This window comes from Humulus lupulus, chromosome 1 (assembly GCF_963169125.1).
Source record: "Humulus lupulus chromosome 1, drHumLupu1.1, whole genome shotgun sequence".
NCBI classification, from domain to species: domain Eukaryota; kingdom Viridiplantae; phylum Streptophyta; class Magnoliopsida; order Rosales; family Cannabaceae; genus Humulus; species Humulus lupulus.
In genome coordinates this window covers 21,673,998-21,692,543 of record NC_084793.1, presented here as the reverse complement: position 1 = coordinate 21,692,543, position 18,546 = coordinate 21,673,998, and the positions used below count along the sequence as shown (strand labels likewise).

The 18,546-nt window shown below is 33.1% G+C and overlaps 3 protein-coding genes across 3 annotated transcripts; 1 reads left to right on the top strand and 2 right to left on the bottom strand.

Annotated features, from left to right (window-relative positions):
* Positions 1–1,003: 1,003 nt before the first annotated feature.
* Positions 1,004–8,727, bottom strand: LOC133788825 (pentatricopeptide repeat-containing protein MRL1, chloroplastic). The gene is made up of 19 exons (XM_062226443.1): positions 8,252–8,727; positions 7,235–7,952; positions 6,917–7,148; positions 6,728–6,791; positions 6,509–6,653; positions 6,285–6,400; positions 5,719–5,847; positions 5,400–5,573; positions 5,143–5,307; positions 4,760–4,900; positions 4,379–4,478; positions 4,093–4,201; positions 3,879–3,970; positions 3,641–3,731; positions 2,974–3,205; positions 2,793–2,885; positions 2,526–2,574; positions 2,235–2,331; positions 1,004–1,701 (listed from the first exon to the last, which is right to left on the bottom strand). Exons 1-19 carry the CDS (start codon positions 8,585–8,587, stop codon positions 1,467–1,469), a joined length of 3,318 nt encoding a protein of 1,105 aa, XP_062082427.1. The 5' UTR covers positions 8,588–8,727; the 3' UTR covers positions 1,004–1,466.
* Positions 8,728–9,437: 710 nt separating this feature from the next.
* Positions 9,438–10,278, top strand: LOC133795849 (putative HVA22-like protein g). Its single transcript, XM_062233321.1, has 5 exons — positions 9,438–9,469; positions 9,591–9,689; positions 9,770–9,826; positions 9,905–9,968; positions 10,078–10,278. The coding sequence occupies exons 1-5, from the start codon at positions 9,438–9,440 to the stop codon at positions 10,276–10,278; spliced, it is 453 nt and encodes a 150-aa protein (XP_062089305.1).
* A 1,688-nt stretch (positions 10,279–11,966) lies between these two features.
* On the bottom strand, positions 11,967–12,551 carry LOC133795781 (uncharacterized). The gene has a single exon (XM_062233261.1). It carries the CDS (start codon positions 12,549–12,551, stop codon positions 11,967–11,969), a length of 585 nt encoding a protein of 194 aa, XP_062089245.1.
* Positions 12,552–18,546: the final 5,995 nt, after the last annotated feature.

The following is an 18,546-nucleotide window of genomic DNA, read 5'->3' as shown; positions in this document are numbered from 1 at the left end:
ATTTAATATTACATTAAACATATAATATATAATTGTCACTCCCAAATTCAAAAATTAGAACAAACATAAACTTAAATAAAAATAAATAAATTATTTAATTAAAATATAATATTTATTTGAAATTTATATGACATTAATATAAATTTAATAAAAATAATTAATAAATTCTATAAATAAAACTAAGCAAACGTGTATATTACACGTTGTTTGTATCTAGTATAAATAGAAATATAAAAATAAGGATATAAATGTAATCAAATTTAACCTGAGAATTAAAATGCAAGGATGATTTAAAAGCAAAATAAAAAATGATTAACCTTTGAAGTAATAAGTTACACACCAATTTAGTGCAAATGAATAGTCCGGTGTAGAATATTCATCATTTTCACTAATTTAGTGTGGAATTTGGTGTCCTTAGAGCAATGATTCTGTACCATTTTGGAGATTGGTGTCCTTAGAGCAATGATTCTGTACCAAAATAGTACCAATTGGAGATGCCTCTCAAGTCTCAAGCTAAGATTAAGCTATCTCAGCTTCAGTAGTGTAGAAAAAAGCAAACCAAACCCTGAACATAGACCCAACTAAAAGGCAGACAGTTTCTAGTATCTTCAGGGTTTTGATAATAGACAGTTGTCTTTCAGTCATATCATTTATAATCGTTATTTCAATAGTTCAAGAAAAATAAATACTAGTCAGGACAGCAGGTTGGACAGTCTTAGTTTTGGTCTGTCAGGAGCCTCTCTGCACTATTATTGGGGGCAGCTCGCAACCACCTTTAAATTTTGTATTAAGTTATTCTATATCAATTCATCAACAACATCATCACATGGATTGGTTTGCTTCTCTCTTAGTTATGTGATTTTATTTATGGCTTAAGCAGGCCTCAAATTGGTCGGTCTAATGGAAGTTGTGGGTACTCATTTGTGTCGTACAAATGTACTCTATTTCTATCAAATGAGACATTGGTTTCATTTGTGTTTTATATATTATTTAAGTACATTCATTAACCAAAATTCAATCACAATCATTCTTAAGGGACTTGTACATGTGGTTTGTATCCTTATACAGAGATACATAAAGTGAGTTGGGATATTTGGCAACAGAGATGTTTTACCTTTCTCTTTAGACTACTAAAACATCTTATTATACCCTACAAATTATTTACCTTACAAGATAAAATTGGAAAATATCCTTATGCCGCTCCATGGATCTCTCCTCTATGCATGAATTGGCTTTGAGATCCAAACGTTTTCTATTCACTTTGCTATGTCTTCGGCTCACATTGGCCACAAACTTATAGGAAATCTATAAATTTCTAGAATGGTATGGCAACCAACTAAGGCTCGTGGCAGAAACCGGCCAGAATGATCATTGATGAAACTGTTAATAGAGCATCAACTGAAATTAGGAAACATACGTAGTAAAAGTAGACGCTTCCAGGATGTCTGCCGGTGACATCGCCTACTTCAGTCTAATGACAAGTTGCCGGCTCTAATGTCACGCTGCTGATGGGCAATTCCTTTTCCTAGTCGGAACTGGGATAGGTTTATCTCTTCTGGTTTGCCACTGAAAACAGGAGCAAGCTTAGGTTGAAACCATCTTTTTAATATTATTCCACTAATTCTGATTTTTCCATGTGATTCATTTCCTTGGTAATGTAATCCAATCCTCCTCAGTAAAGACGCCACTGCCTGACCAACCCTGTTGACACTAAGATATGTCAGTTTAGTAAACAGAGAAAACAAGTGAATTATCAGATAGAAATCAGTTGTTTGACCAACCCTGTTGACACTAAGATATGTCAGTTTAGTAAACAGAGAAAACAAGTGAATTATCAGATAGAAATCAGTTGTTTAAACTATAGAGCATGACATTCATCGAGTGGCTTGTAAACTATAGAGCACATATCCCATTAACCATTTCAACTTAAATAATGAATTTGATTATTCTTTTTTACATATTTTCTGTTTGTTAAGTACAGCAATCTTTGTTTTTAATATTTTTTAACTTAATACTCTATAGTCAGTAAAATTTCAGTTTTCAGAGTCCAAAGTTTCTGTATTACTTGTGTCTTTTCAGGTTAATTTACCCCTATATTATGATTATAGATTGTAGTTGTTTGTCTCTACCAAATTTGATGAATCAAATATGCTTTGGCTTAACTTCAGAAATACAAAACATAGAAGCTCAATCAAAGTTCATCTTGATTGTAATTGTTCAGAAGCCAGTCTTACCTCCCCGCAACGTTGACAGTCTTCTCCTCGCCATTTGGAGATGTGATTTGGGCTTTATCAACAGGGAGTAAAATGGTTATGCCGGGTAACCTTGCACCTGCACAATGTGTCATGGTCCACCAGAACAGCAAAGATGTAAATTAAAAATGTTCCTCTAGATCATTTATGCTTGATAAAATTTTAGTGTACATTTCACACACCTAATGAATCTTCTGCGTCACTAAAAACTTCAATCACAACTCAAACATTTCAAATGACAAAACAAAAAGGAGAAGAAGAGAAGATAAATACCAGCCGCAAGCCGATGTTTGAGACCTTTCAAAACGGTTAAAAGGTACACCTGCCAAGTACGATATAAGATTTTAATTAATGTGAACGAATGAGTTTTTTTAGCATGCATCTTGTCCTTGCTTTAACCTTTTTATTCGTTAGGAAAATGTGTGATAAATACTAGACATCTTATTGAAAAATGCGACAACTACAAGACCTCTCAAGGATTATGTAGTAATCTAACTACCATTGTATATAAGTGACCTTGACTTTGGGAAGAGAACTCACCTGAGCAGTATGAATCTGCAACTTCCTTGTATCGACAATAACAGGATTTTGTTTAAAGGATACCAATGGAACGATCCCATGAGAAGCAGCTTCCTATTTTAACGTGATAATGTTAATGGTTTTCAGTTAGTTTCCAATTCAAATTATGAACCAAAATTGTTGAAAATTCAGCACTACTGACCTCAAGTAATGAAAAAATGCGAGGGTCATATTCACCAAACCCATCTATCAGTGAACTAAGGTTTGAGGGTCTTCTTGTGTCCGCACTTACACCTAGATTCTCAATGAGCCTACTTTTCAAGGATGCATCATGTGGGAGCTGCAAGCATCCCAAAACTTGAGATAAGACATCAACTGTAGGGACAATACCGGGTGAAATTGAGTCACGGTAGACCATTAAGGCTGATGATGTCCTGTACACATGGCACAATAAATTGCTCAGAAGCATATTTTATACTAAAACCCTTCTTCATTAATGATAAATAACCAACTTTCTAAATCATTTAAGAGAAACGAAAGGATGTAAACTAATTCAAGGGGATTACAGTCAGTGTTCTATTCTTTAAATTCTTTTGCTAAACGCAGTAGGAAAAGTTATAAAATGAAGAACGACGTTTCTGCTGAGTACAGTTCGAGATAATTTTCTCAAATATTATAATTATATGTTATTTTTTCTGTGTACAAATAATTTTTTGGGCAAGGAAACAAAGCAATTTAATGAAATTCATTTTATGGACTATAAATGATTGTGCATGATTAAACAAAAATGTTGTTTTCTGCTGTCTAAAATCAAATAGGTCTAATAGAACATCAAACAGAATATCCGAAGAAAAGGAATAATGAAATACCATTTATTGGAAACCTCTGGACGGCCTGACTTGAATGAAACAATAGGGTCACCAAGCATAGCAGCGTTCTCATATCTTCTTAAGCACATGGCTGCAAAAACAAAAGCATTGAAGAAAAGTCATTATAAAAGAAAAGAAACGCTAAGAAATATTTAAATGTCCTAAATACTAAATAAAATAAAAAGAGACAAAAAGACAATTGACGGGAAAAAATAGGAACAAGTATTGGTTAACTTACCAATTACGCATCTAGACATGACAATATTTGGAGTAATTCCATCCTTTTTGGCTTGAGAATAAAGCTTGAGACCTACATCTAGATCATCTTTTCTACAAACAATATGCACAGAGCATAACAATAAGATCTTTAAACAAAACTACAGGGCCTACTTCTAGACATTCATTAAGGAAGGAATTTTATAAGCATCAAAACAATCATCAAAGTAACTCACTTTTCGCTAGCGACAAGTAGAATGGAGTATGTTATATTATTTGGAGACAATCCTATTGTGTTCATTTCTTGTAGAATTTCCACAGCCTTATCTAGTTGATCTCCATCACCTGTAGTGAAGTTAAATGACATTAAAGATTATAAATTACTATACCAAGACAACATAATTTAATATAACCCACATCATGGGTATAAATTTGTAAAACTGCCATTTCCAAAGAATTAAAAAAAAAAAATCACAATGAGAAAATAAATAAACAACGGTTTAATAAAGCCATGGGACTCACACAGTGCAGTCATCAAAGCATTGACAGTGGAAACAGTTTGCTTCACCTTCATTGACTTCAGATCCTCATATAGCTCTAGTGCTTTCTTCCAGTCTTTAGCCTAAAATGGAAAAAAAAAAATTGGAATGATGAATGTCTTCATGAAGTAATGTTGTAGTAGGTTCAGCAGCACAATGTAGCTTGCATTTAAGCCTCTCGTGGGGGAAAAAGATTAAAAAAAAATTACTGGCAATTTCTCTAATGACAAAAGCTTCAGAAATTACGCCTGTTTTGGTCCAAGTTGCAAATACATTACAGAAAGACTTTACAAATGGCTAATATAATATTTAGGCAGAATTGTTATAGTACGTGACATGTAAGATTGCCTAAGATGAGACATACATTGCTACAGGCTCCCATCAATGAACTATATGATACAATGCCGACTTTTACTCCTTGGTTCTTGGCTTCACGTAGAATTTCAAAGGCATCTTCGAGCTTTCCAGCATGCCCTGCAGCAGCTATTAATGAACTGAGAAACATCTGCAAGAAAGGCCACAAAAGAAAAACTAAGAAATAGAAAACTGAACGCAGAGATGGAAAGAATGAGATGATCATTATTATCTTTTACATAAATCAAATCATTTCCCTTCTGCACACTTTAGCTTGTAGTAAAAGATTAAAGTTCTTGAGCAGTAAACCTTGTCTCAGTCGCATCCTGCTACTACTATCTCCATGCAAAATGCAACAGAAACTTCAACAGGTCTTAATGTTGATAAAATTACCTGATCAGGGACCACGCCTTTGCTAATCATTTCTTCATACACATTGCACGCAAAATCCCAGTCGCCTGTCTGGCCGCAAGAATTAATAGCAATTGTGTAAACCTCTGGGGTGCCCTTAATGTTGTATTGATGAATCATCTTATATACTTCACGTGCCCGATCAACCTGTAAAGAATGTAGAGTTAACTAAAGAGGAATTTCAATGAAAAAATGAAGAATAATGCCCAACAACATGAGTAAGGAAGGGAAAAACTAACCTGGCCAGCATTTGCACATGCCTTCATCAATGCGCCGATTGTGACATGATCAGGGTCTATAGGATGTATCTCTTCAGACATTTCTGCTAATACATCAAAAGCACGATCAACCGCTCCTGATTGACCACACGCTGTAATAAGTGCATTGAATACAACTCGATCTGGCTTCACGTTCTACTGCATGTTATCAGACAAACACTTAATTCGAAATCATTGCACAGAAGAAACAAGAAAACACATTCATGATAGAAAACTGGTAAGAAGTAGCATAAGCAAATTATAAATAATTAATTTTATAGGTCTCCCACAATAATCATACCTTGGACCTCAATATACCATAAGCGCCAAATGCCTTTGCAACTTGACCAGCTCTGGCACAACCATCAATAAGTGCCCCGTACGTGTGAAGATTTGGTTCTACTCCAGCATTAACCATTTTATGAAACACCTTAGGAGACAAAATTATGTAGTAGTCAACAAGGGAGCTCATCCTCATTCATCATTAACCCAATGTTTACTCCAACAAGACATAACGAAGGATAACAATTTATCATTTAGCTCCTCTAACGTTAGACAAGTTAGCAAAAACGTCTTTTAAACAGCATTAATCTGGAGCCAAAAAAAAAGACAGAAAAATAATGGAATATGACTGTGGCTGAGAAGCAATTAGAGCCAATTACACCAACAGTTCATAACAAGTATTCCATAATTACAGAGAAGTTTCCAGCTTCAAGTGTCCCAACTAGGAACAAAAAAGGAAATTCTTCCATAAATAATATGCCAGAGGCGCGTAAGACATCAACTATTACTAAAAAAAAAAGTTCCCAAAACAAGTGAAAAATTCAAGAGGGAATCTCAATTGTAAACCACAAGGAAAATACATACTTCGAACATGGAATCAACTTTGCCACTTTTAGCACATGTAGATATCAGAGTAGTGTAAAGTTTACAATCAGCTTTCAATCCAGATTCCTGGACAAGTCGCAGAACCTGAAAGGCTCCTAGAGAACAGAACACAAACATCATTAAGTTATACAACAATATACAACAATAAATATATATTTGTGACAGAAAATTCATCATTTACAGACAGAAGTGTGACGAATTACCCTGTGAATCTTGCGAACTCGCACAGACAGACATAAGCATGTTAAATGTACTCAGTGTTGGATTAGGAATCAGTTTGATGAAACGAAAAGCTTCTTTAACAGTCTTTTGAAATTTGCAGGTTTTAAAGAACCTTGCATGGTAAACCTGAAAGCAGGGGATCCAATAAATTTGGGAAATTCTAGATACAGTAAAGATAATTAACAGCTATAAAGACTCACCTTACTCATGTCCAACAAACCCCTTTTCTCCAAATCTTCAAGAAATTCTAAGGCATTGGATAACCTAAGAAACCCACGTCATTCAATATTTTTGTTCTTCAATTAAAAAAACTCATTAATTCCTACCCAATAATGCAACCATGTAACTTCTCAAGAACTACAACATGTGCATGTACTGTAGCAACATACCTCCCATCCTTTAGCAAACGATGGTATGCACTGAGCTGCTCTGAAGTATTATTTTTGCTGTCAACGTCCATGCCATTTATGTGGGGCACCTGGGGCAAAACTTGGTAATTATTCTGAGCCAAATGTCCTTTTCTTATATCCCTTGTATCTCCTCTACCTTTTCTCAGAACTTTTTTACCATAAAGAGGTCCTTCTTTGTAATTTGCAAAAGGAAATTTTCCTTCAACATTGCCTGTATAAAAATCCCTTTATAAAGTCAGAATAATGGGAAACCCCAAATTATGACACCATCCCTACAAAGAATCTTCATGGCATTACCTGGTGATATATGGGGAACCCCCACAGATTTTTCAGTACCTTTCATATTAGAAATTGTAGAAAATGAATTGCTATACAAAACAGAAGCATGGGAAGCGAATGATTTGTGACCATTAACGTTTGCTTTAAATGTTCCCTCTGATTTGCTTTCATTATAAAACATGTGAAGCTCTTCTCTAACCGAATCAACAAGAAAACTAGTGAAATTAATTGTTTCTCCCTCTACACCAAGTTCTTTCTTTTCTAGTTCAGGTTCATGAACTTCTACAAGCGAATCATTTTCTTGAACATCATCATTGCTAAACTCAGACTCAATTTCCTCTTGCAACTTCTCTATTTGCAAACCATTCAACTTTTCCGCAAAGTTAATATGTTCTAGCATAGCTGACTCCGAAAGCAGAGGTGAAAGAGACTGATCCAAAACTTTAGATTCGTTTATAAAAGTCGAATTATTAGAGCCCGAAACGAAGACACTCGAAGTAGGTGACTGTAATGCGTTAGTGATAACAGTCTCTTTGTTCATCAAAGCAGCTTGGTGAAACTGCAAGGGAGCCTCGTTATGAATGGAAGCATGACTATTCTCTATGTTCTCATCCTTCAACAATTGCTTAACTTCCATTTCGCGATATTCACCAAAATCGAACATCTCATGCTCAATGACATGGTTTATGCCATGTCCTCCCAACTGAGGTAACGCGAAATTTGAAGGCCTCTGCACCTATTTTCATTTTTAGAATTAAAATTTTGTTAAAAAAATTACACAAGGACAAAAAATTCCATCATCTTATGAGCTCTTTCAAAAACTCAACCACTAATTTCCTCAAAAACTATAAAATTACTACAGATAAGAGTCAAATGCTGACCAATTTTCACCTCCAAACTTCCCCAAGCTCAATTAACCCATAATTACTCAGTTCCATAATATCTTTCCCTTTAAATGACTTAATCTACGTACAATCTACATAGTAATCAGTCACAAGACGTATCTTACAATAATTATTCAAATAGAGTACTAACCTCTCTGGAATTCTTCTTAGGCCTAAAGAGATTCCAGTAAACGAACGAAGCAGCAGAGACGGTAATGACGGCGAAGACAACGAGGACCGAGTGTGAGCCAAGCGCAGCTCTGAAAAGGAACCGCGAGGACTGAGAGTGAGACCATGACTTTCTGTGGCGTCTACGATAGCGGAGACCACCTGGAGGCCTAAGGTTATGGCCACAGCCAAGAAATTCTCTTCGGATGGATCGGGAGCGAGCTGAGGAAGACGAAGAAGAAGAAGTAGAAGAAGAAGACAGCGGTGTGCATGAGATAAGGGTGAGAATTTGAGGCTTCGGTGAGAAGCTCACATCCATGGAAGAGGAAGAAGAAGAGGAAGATGAGAGAGAAGAGAAGAGATGTTGGGTTTGAGGCTTTGAGCGGTTGAGGATAGGAAGAGGAGAAAGGAAGGAAGAAGAGGTTGTTGAGTGAGTGACTGAGGAATGAGTAGAGCAAAATAACGTTCTTCCTTTTAATTGGCTTTTGTTTGGTTGTTATGGTTTTCTCTGCTCATCCATTTCCCTGCTTACGTGGCATCATTCCTTTTGTTTTCGACTTTCGATGAGCTATTGTCACCTTTTTTTGTCCTTTTCCATTCCGTTGGCTGCGGTTGTTTTATGGCTCGCTGCCCCTAGTAACTAAAACGGGGCCGTTTCATTTAATTTTTACTTTCTATATTGGTGTCGTTTGCCTGTTCTATCCACCAAGCCAACGGGAAAAACACCCAGCGACGATATTTTTAGTGTCGCTTCTTCTGGTAACAGTTTTTCTATTTCTGTTATTCGACAGCTTTGCCATTTCGATGTCGTTTTCTGACAGTTTATTTAGCATCGCTTGGAAACGATGCTGTAATTTTATTCAGCCATCACAAGGGTGTCGTTTTATTATTATTTGATCGTTTACCAGACATTTTTTAAACTTAGCGTCGTTTACGACGGGACAGGTTAGCCATTTTAGTGTCGTTTCATTCCTCCCCTTAAACGACATTTGCAGTTGCTTATTTGACGATGCGTCACAACCCAATTAAACTACAAACTAAATCGGTCTTTTTGAGGCTTCAAAAGATAAAACCGATTAAGCAAATAAAAAACTACTTCTCAAAAACCATAATTGCTTGACCAAATATCCTCTTCACAAAGCCATTGGGTGTGGATTTTTGCAATCAAAATGCTGGGTTCTTTTCTTTCTAGGCTACTTATGTAAGTTATTAATGACTGGAATCTCTCTCATTCCATGCATTTCCCACTCCTAAGTAAGCACATTTTTTTTTCCTTTACTCAAACTCAAATTATATGAGACTTTAATTGCTTTTATGAGCAGAATGACATTTGGTTACGCTTATCCGGCTTACGAGTGCTTTAAGATTGTGGAAAAGACCAAACCAGAGACTGAACAACTTCTCTCATGGTCCAAATACTGGTATTTAAACAACATTACACACCTAGTTAATTTCTTTTGCTTTACCTGTATATATAATCATTAAGTATAGTTTTTCTCAGGATTTTGGTTGCTGTGATTACTGTTTTGGAGAGAATTGGAGATGTCTTTCTTTGTTGGTATGGAATTTTGGGTTCTTCTTATTAATTTTTTGTTTAATTTAAGTTCTGTTAATGATTTTAATTTTCATTGTGAAGGTTACCATTGTACAGTGAAGCGAAGTTGGCACTGTTTATGTACCTATGGTCTTACCAAATGAAAGTACGTACATATATAGATTATGTTTTTATATAATTTGTACAATATTATTGGAAAGATTTAATTGTTTATTAAAAGTTGGGTTAATTAGAAAAAGGTTCACAATACACAGGGGACGAAATATATTTACAGTAGATTGTTGCAGCCTTTTATGAGGCGCCACGAAGCGGAAATTGATCGGAACATAAGTGAATTGAGAAGTAAGGCATTAAGTTTTGCATTTTATTATTGGAAAAAGGCTTTGGACGTTGGACAGACCAGATTCTTGGAGATCTTGCAGACTGTTTCTACTCCTCATAACCAGCATAATTGAGGAAGACCTCACCAAAAGCTAATATTTGTCATTTTTTTTATATATATATAATATCAATTTTTTGTTTGTAGGTAGTTTAAGACTTATATATCGAGTGAGATTTTCTTTCTACACTTACATATTCTTATTTACATATTCGCATATATTAAAAACAATTTTGACAAATAAAAAAAACAAAAAGTCCATTTGATTCAGAAAATCTTCAAGATTTTTCAGAGCAAAATGTTAGATTTAAACCAATGAGCAAAACAATAATTATGAAATGATTTAATCCACACAATCAATGCTCATGTACCAATCAATATTACATTTTATTTGGGGCATTAATTGCACAAAAGACATTCTTTTTAAGTTTGACATTAAATCTCTAATGGTCGTCTTGATCACTGTGAATATGTCCAAAATAATAATAATGTACAAGATCAAATGCAAAGATGCAAAACAACTATGGAGAGTAAGCCTTACCACCAACTTCACATGTACCATGACATTCTATTTTAAGAGGTATATTGGGCTTATTGAGCTCATTTTATTAGTGATAGTGAAATATGATTTAATGGGTCAACTTATAATCATTAATGTATTTCTATGTGACTGAAATGCAGTTGATAAGTGTTACTAGGTACTCCAAATAATTGTTGTGATCTCTCGTTATATTAGTCCCTATAATAATTTAAACACAAAATTATAGTATTCCTATAAAATGGTCAACCCTATTTTGTAGTGTGAGAGTTTCTACTGAAGGAAGTAATAAACAGATTGGTTCACCATTTTATCTGAGATGCCTCTACATGGTTTTATATTTTCTCATTTTAGCTTTCTATATTTATCATCAAACCTATTATATCGGAATAATTTAAACATTCTGAATAATTTATAATGCAGAAACCAAAGTTCCTAATATTCCGGTTTAACATGCATGTTAAAAAAATACAAATTTATTTTCGGCACTGTGAACTTTTTGAAATTTTTCGAAAATTTATAAGAAAGATACCGTAATTACAATGAATATTGTCATCAAATTATTGAAAAAAAACTACTATAAGGTTGATTAAGAGGTTAAAATAGGAAATTAAATGTAGCACTCCTCTTATTAAAATTGGAACATTAATATTTTTAAATAATAAAAGAATGCTGGAACCAAGATGTTCATAAACTCAGGAAAAAAACCATAGGCACCACAGGTTCACAGCAGGTAAAACAAAGGACATTTCCTCTTATTTTGTGACAAAATATTGCACGTGGTAGAATATATATATATATATATTTTAAACTAACTTGATGTTGTATAGCATGGGATTATTGCAATGCATGTAGTCGGAAGTGTAGAGAGAGTGAAACGAAGCCCTATGTTGCTTGCTGGTGTTATTCATTTCGTGGGTTTAAGCATTTTATTTTTATTTTTTAAAAAAGGAAGTTTGATAATTTGATTTGAGCAATGGAAGTATGGTTTTTTTCGTGTGTATTTTCAAGTGAATTGGAATTATTATTTTCTCAATCAATTGTAATGCTATCAATTTTTTCAATTGTTGCATGTATAGTGGAAGTTTTTTTATTTTAAAAACTGCCTGCTGGTTGTTAAGCACTTTCAAATAAATAAATCAAATAGGTCTTTATGCTCTAATAAAGAAAAATAAAAATAAAAAAAGTCTTCACGAAACACTAAAGAATTGGAAAATTATTCTACTTTAACACAAATGTAGTGTGGGTAAAATCCAAAGAGGTCGCTTTTGTAAATTCAAAAAATTTGTTGCGTCCATGTCGAAATGTCGTGTGAAGCTTTTATTCTCAAAATCATAGAGACCCATGTCCGAAGGTCCCAAGTAACCAATATCAAGAGTATCTTTGTCCTCGGTGAAATATAAACAATTTCCTTTGTATCCATCAATATTTGGAGCTAAAACCGATACAGAGCTATTGTCACCTAAAAATATAGCCACATCATGACCTAAACTTTCCATCTCGACCCACTTATCTCCTCTATTATGGCTTAATTTGAAAACTTTGAACCCACTCGTCAAACGAATAAAGTCACTACATGTGTTAGCCAAATACCTTTTAATTTGTAAAAGTTGTCCACAACATTCCACTAGATAATATTTGCCACAAAACTCTTCTTCTTCATCTTCATCTTCCTCTTCGTTTGAAACTCTACTTGCTACCATCTTTAAGTGCGGATTTTCAAGATCAAAACTAGCAACTTCCCCTTCGCAAGTTATGCCATAAAAATTATCCTTGTAGTGAATCACATCGTCGAACTGAACCTTCTCCATCCCAGTAACATATTTTCATCCATACCATATTTTCATCATTATTAGTTCTAATATAAGCTAATTCTTGAAACTCTCACTACAACAATTAATGTTAGTTGCGGCGTAGCTATTAGCGGCGGGTACAGTCCGCCGCTATTATACAGGGTATTAGCGGCGGACCCTAATTATGTGTGGTTATTTAAAAATATATAATAATATGTATTAGTGGCGGAATTCCTATTATTAGCGACGGGTAGTCCGCCGCTAATACAACAGAGGAAAATACCTGGGAAACAAACAGTTTATTTTTTAAAGTGTTATTAGCGGCGGATAATCACCTTTTTTTAGAGACGGGTATCCGCCGCTAATATATTTATTAGCGACGGGCTATAGTAATAGCGGCGGTAACCGCCGCTAATGCTTATGTAGAGGTTACAAATTGCACCACACCTCTCTTCTTCGCATCTGTTCTCTTCTCCTGCCTTCGCACAGTCTCACGGTGCTCCTCAGTCCTCATGCAGCTCACGGTGCTCCTCAGTCCTCACGCAGCTCTCGGTCCACCATCTCACCCTTAAGGTAGAGACGGCCCTGGTTGATTGTTTTCATATTATAAACTTGTCTATTTTGATATGCATATGGTTATTTTATTTGGGCATATATTGAAATTTTCTAGTTTGAATAGAAAATGATGTTGAGATTTTTGAGTCTTGTAACCCTCTATATAAATATATGTATATATATATATATGGAGATGTATTTTTTTTTCAAATTAAGATTATCAAATGCATTTCTAAACAAATTGGTCTAAATATAACCAACTTCGTTCACGCAGAAACTTTTTTTTGTGTGTAAAAAACCGAACCTATTACACAAATGAAATAACATACACAAACTATAGGACTATGTCATTTAAGTAAATCTTTTTTAAAATAAAATACTTCTTTTCTGAGTTCACAATTTTATCTTATTGGATCTCTCTCATGTTGCAGACCGAGAAGGCGTTTCTTAAGCAACCCAAGGTGTTTCTAAGGTATATTGTAGAACAAAAACAAACCTTTTTCGTCTATATTTATGTATTCAAATTTGTACATTTATATTTTAGTTTTTCAGAGCCGGGTGTACCTACTTCAATGTATACATATATATATGCATTGAATAAAAGTGTACATATATTTATATTCACTGTCTTGTATATATATGTGTGTGTTCATACTATATAGCTATAGTATTCTTTTCAGGGACTTATTTGAGGTCTTATTTGTAAACGAAGTAAATCATATAGTATTCTTTTCAGGGACTTATTTGAGGAATTATTTGTAAACAAAGTAAATCATATTTATGCAGGGAACTGCTCTGCATTTGAGTCTCTTTATGGTGCTTGCGAGGCAATGTTTAAGTCTGACTTTTGTTTTTTTTTCTTGAAATTTTGATGTGGTTGTTTGTATTTGTTTTTACATTGTTTCATAAATATTAGAAATGCTAACACTACTTGTTTGTTTTGAGTCAAATTTTGGTTACTCCCTGGTTATACTGAATTTTTCTGAGGGTTTGGAGTTTTATCTGTCACACTTTGAAAGTTTTTATTTTATTGCAAATATACTGTTATGAAAAAAATCACATTTCTCGTAGGTTCTGTTAGGTGTTAGGTGTTCTGTTAGGTTCTGAAATAAGTTTTTTTGTATATAATTGTGTACTTGTATATATGTGACTGTGTGATTTTGTTCTCTCTGCTTTTAGTGGAATGAATCGACCAATTTTTTTATGGATCAAGAAGTGTTTATTTATGCTCAGTTATACTATATTTTAGTGGGTTTATTTTAATTTTTTTTCCATAATTCAATATGCAGATGTTGTTTTTGGTAGTTTACTGCAAAACTGTAGAGCTACTCTAGATTTCCTAACCCTAAATCCTGTCTTGATATTCAGGTATGAGAAAACTTTGGTAGATTTTATAGGATGGTTAGAAAGTTGTAGATTTTATGATTTGATTAAGTTTTTTTTTAATCAATTGAATTGGTGGTTTTTTATTTATTAGTTTATAATTAAAAAAAATATTAGTATGTTGCTTTATGTTTTTTGTGAAATTTAATTAAGTAAAATAGTTTTTTTTTGTTATATGTTATGTCAACATAATGAGAATTGCAATGTATATTATATAATTTAGTTAATTAGTATTATTATAATTAATTGAAAATTATTAAAAAATTTATTAGTAGTTAATTAGAAGTTAATTTATTTTTTCTGTCTCGGTATGCTTGTGATTAATGATTGTTGAATACAACCATCAATTACAGGAATATTGACACAGAAATAATAAGTTTAAAATATTATTAATAAAATAATGAATGATAAAGATTAATAAAATTTATCTAATTATTTAAAAAAATAAATTAGCCTTAAAGTCAAATAATAATTAATTTGTAAAATTATTATTATTACAAATTAAAAAATTATGAATAAATAATAATTTATTTTTAATTATTTTTTACTAATTTAATTAATTAAATAATAAAAAATAATTAAATAGGTATAAATTACATAAATATAGAAATTGATAATTATATTTCATAAAAGTATAAAAAATTAAGAATAAATAATAACTTATTTTTTGATTAATTTTTAATAATTTAATGAATTAAATAATAAAAGTTTGATATAATATTATCTAAATAAATAATTTAATTTAATTTGTTTATTGAATAATATTGTTTAATATAAATTACATGAATATAAAAATTGATAATTATATTTAATAAAATTTTAAAAAATTATGAATAAATAATAATTTATTTTTAATAATTTAATTAATTAAATAATAAAAGTTTGATATAATATTATCTAATTAAATTATATAATTTAATTTGTTTATTGAATAATATTATCTAATATTAAATAGTTATAAATTACATGAATATAGAAATTGATAATAATATTTAATAAAAGTATAAAAAATTAAGACTAAATAATAATTTAATTTTTGATTAATTTTTAATAATTTAATTAATTAAATTATAAAAGTTTGATATATTATTATTTAATTAAATAATTTAATTTAATTTGTTTATTGAATAATATTATCTAATATTAAATAGTTATAAATTACATGAATATAGAAATTGATAATAATATTTAATAAAAGTATAAAAAAAATTAAGAATAAATAATTATATAAATAATAATTTAATTTTTGATTAATTTTTAATAATTTAATTAATTAAATTATATTATTATTATTTAATTAATTAAATTATATTATTATTATTATTTAATTAAATAATTTAATTTAATTTTTTTATTGAATAATATTATCTAAAAATCCATCATAAAATAGCATAAGATATTATAATATTGCACAAGATTTCAAAAATGATAACAAATCTCCTTTGTTATCAATTTTTATTCACATTACTAAAACTCACACTCTTATAACGCTTTAGATGGCGATTGACAAGACTTGGACAACATTGAGAAATCGTGGTTGTCAAGAATATTGGAATGGTCTGCAAGCTTTTTTTAGGATAGCGTCGGAACATGTAGATTTTGATGGAAGAATTAGGTGCCAGTGTGTGAGATGCAATAATAATAGATTTGAATCTTTAGATGTAGTTCGGGCACACGTTCGATAAGGGTTTTCATCAAGCTTATGATAAGGGGATTTTTCATGGTGAGGTGGAAGAAATTGTTGCTGATGAGGTGGTTGATGAGAATGAAGATGATGAGATGATTCACGTTGTGGAAGACTTCCTTTTACCGACAACTGAGGAAGTAGAAAGGGATCCCAGTGGGAGTCAGTATTATGACGAGTTATTCGAGGAGATTGAAGCGGAGTTGTATCCTGGATGTGATTGGATTTCATCTCTTAACTTTTTAGCAAAGTTATTGCATCTAAAAGTTAGAGGGAAGGTGCCTAACAACATATTTGATGAATTGCTGAAGTTGTTAAAGCTTGCATTTCCTAAGGAAAACAAAATCCCCGGATCGTACTACGAGGCGAAAAAAAGATTGAAAAAGTTAGGGTTGGGATACGAGTCCATTCATGTGTGTCAGTATGATTGCTGCTTATTTTACAATGAGCATGCATCAAAAGAGACATGTCCAGTATGCGGAAGTAGTAGATGGATTACTTTCGAAATGACGAAAGGAAAAAAAGTGCCACACAAGGTGATGCGTTACTTTTCGTTGACCCCTCGGTTGAAAAGATTATACAGTTGAAGGATTACAGCAAAACACATGATATGGCATCACTCCGGGAAATCAAAAGATGAAGGGGTGATGCGATACCCGGTGGACGGATCTGCGTGGAAGGACTTTTATGCCAAGCATCCTGATTTTTCAAGGGATCCCAGAAATGTTCGTCTGGGCTTAGCTGCTGATGGATTTAATCCATTTGGCAACATGAACCTTGCATACATCATGTGGCCTGTGGTGTTGGCAAACTATAATCTGCCACCTTGGTTGTGCATGAAAGACAATTATTTCATGTTGACCCTCCTTATTCCTAGGCCAAAATCACCCAGTAAGGACATGGATGTATTTATGAGACCATTGGTGGATGAGTTGAAGGATCTGTGGGTTAACGGAGTTGATACAAGAGATAGTACGACCAACAGGATGTTCAAGATGCGGGCAGCCCTTTTGTGGACAGTGAACGATTTTCCAGCTCGTAGTAGTTTGTCTGGATGGAGTGGTCAGGGATACAAAGCTTGTCCTACGTGTAATGAGGACACAACTTCCATCCGAGTGATCGGTAAGACATCTTACGTTGGTCACAGAAGATTCTTGCCAAGTACTCATCGAACGAGAAGAGACAAAGAGTTCGATGGAGAAGTTGAGAGAAGACGTTCTCCGAGACGGTTTACTTGTGAGGATATACTAGAACAAGTTAATGCTCTTGCAGCGCAAGTTCCAGGAAAACATGTCCAGTTTGGGGGTGTGAAACGTAAAAGAGGAGTAGATGAAGGTAATTGGAGGAAATTAATTATTTTTTACGAGCTTGAGTATTGGTGTACAAACAAATTAAAACACAATATAGATGTCATGCATGTTGAGAAGAATGTGTGTGATAGTCTCCTTGGCACTATCTTAGACAATGATAAATCTAAGGACACCACTAATGCCAGACATGATTTGAAAAAGATAGGTGTGAGAGAATCATTGTGGATTTATGAAGATGAGAATGGGAAGCTGATGAAGCCGCACGCTCCTTATGTGTTAACTCCGGCGCAGAGGCAACAGTTTTGTCAATTTATAAAAGGAGTTAGATTTCCAGATGGCTTTTGTTCAAATTTGAAGAAGAAAGTGTCCGAGAATGATACAAATATTCTTGGGTTGAAGTCACACGATTGTCATGTGATAATGCAACGATTATTTTCTCTCGGTGTTCGCAAGTTTCTTCCAAAATCTATATCGACCACTATTGCAGAATTGTGCAATTTCTTCAGGCAAATATGTTCGAGGACTTTAAATGTTAAAGATATGGAGGAAGCACAAAATGATCTTATTCAGATATTGTGCAAGATGGAGTTGATTTTTCCTCCAGCTTTTTTTGACATAATGATTCATTTGGTATTACATTTGCCAGAAGAAGTAATATTGGGTGGCCCGGTGTTTATGAGGTGGATGTATCCTTTTGAAAGGTACATGAAAAAATTAAAGAATTATGTGGGAAATAAAGCTCGCCCTGAAGGGTCGATCGCCGAAGGCTATGTCGCAGATGAGGCTTTGACCTTTTGTTCAATGTATTTCAAAGACATTGAAACAAGATTTAACCGTCTTGATCGAAATGAAGATGCAACTTATATCCCACGAAATCTTGCAGTTTTCCAATCTCAATGTCGTCCACTCACAAAGGGAACTTTGAAGACTCTCGATCATAATACTCGTGAAATAGCTGAGTGGTTCATACTTGAGAATTATCCTGAAATTGAGCCTTATTTAGAGTAAGTTTATTCTCTTAGAAATTAGAACATGTGTGGTTATTATCAGTTTTTTGTTATCAAGAACCGTAACACTATTC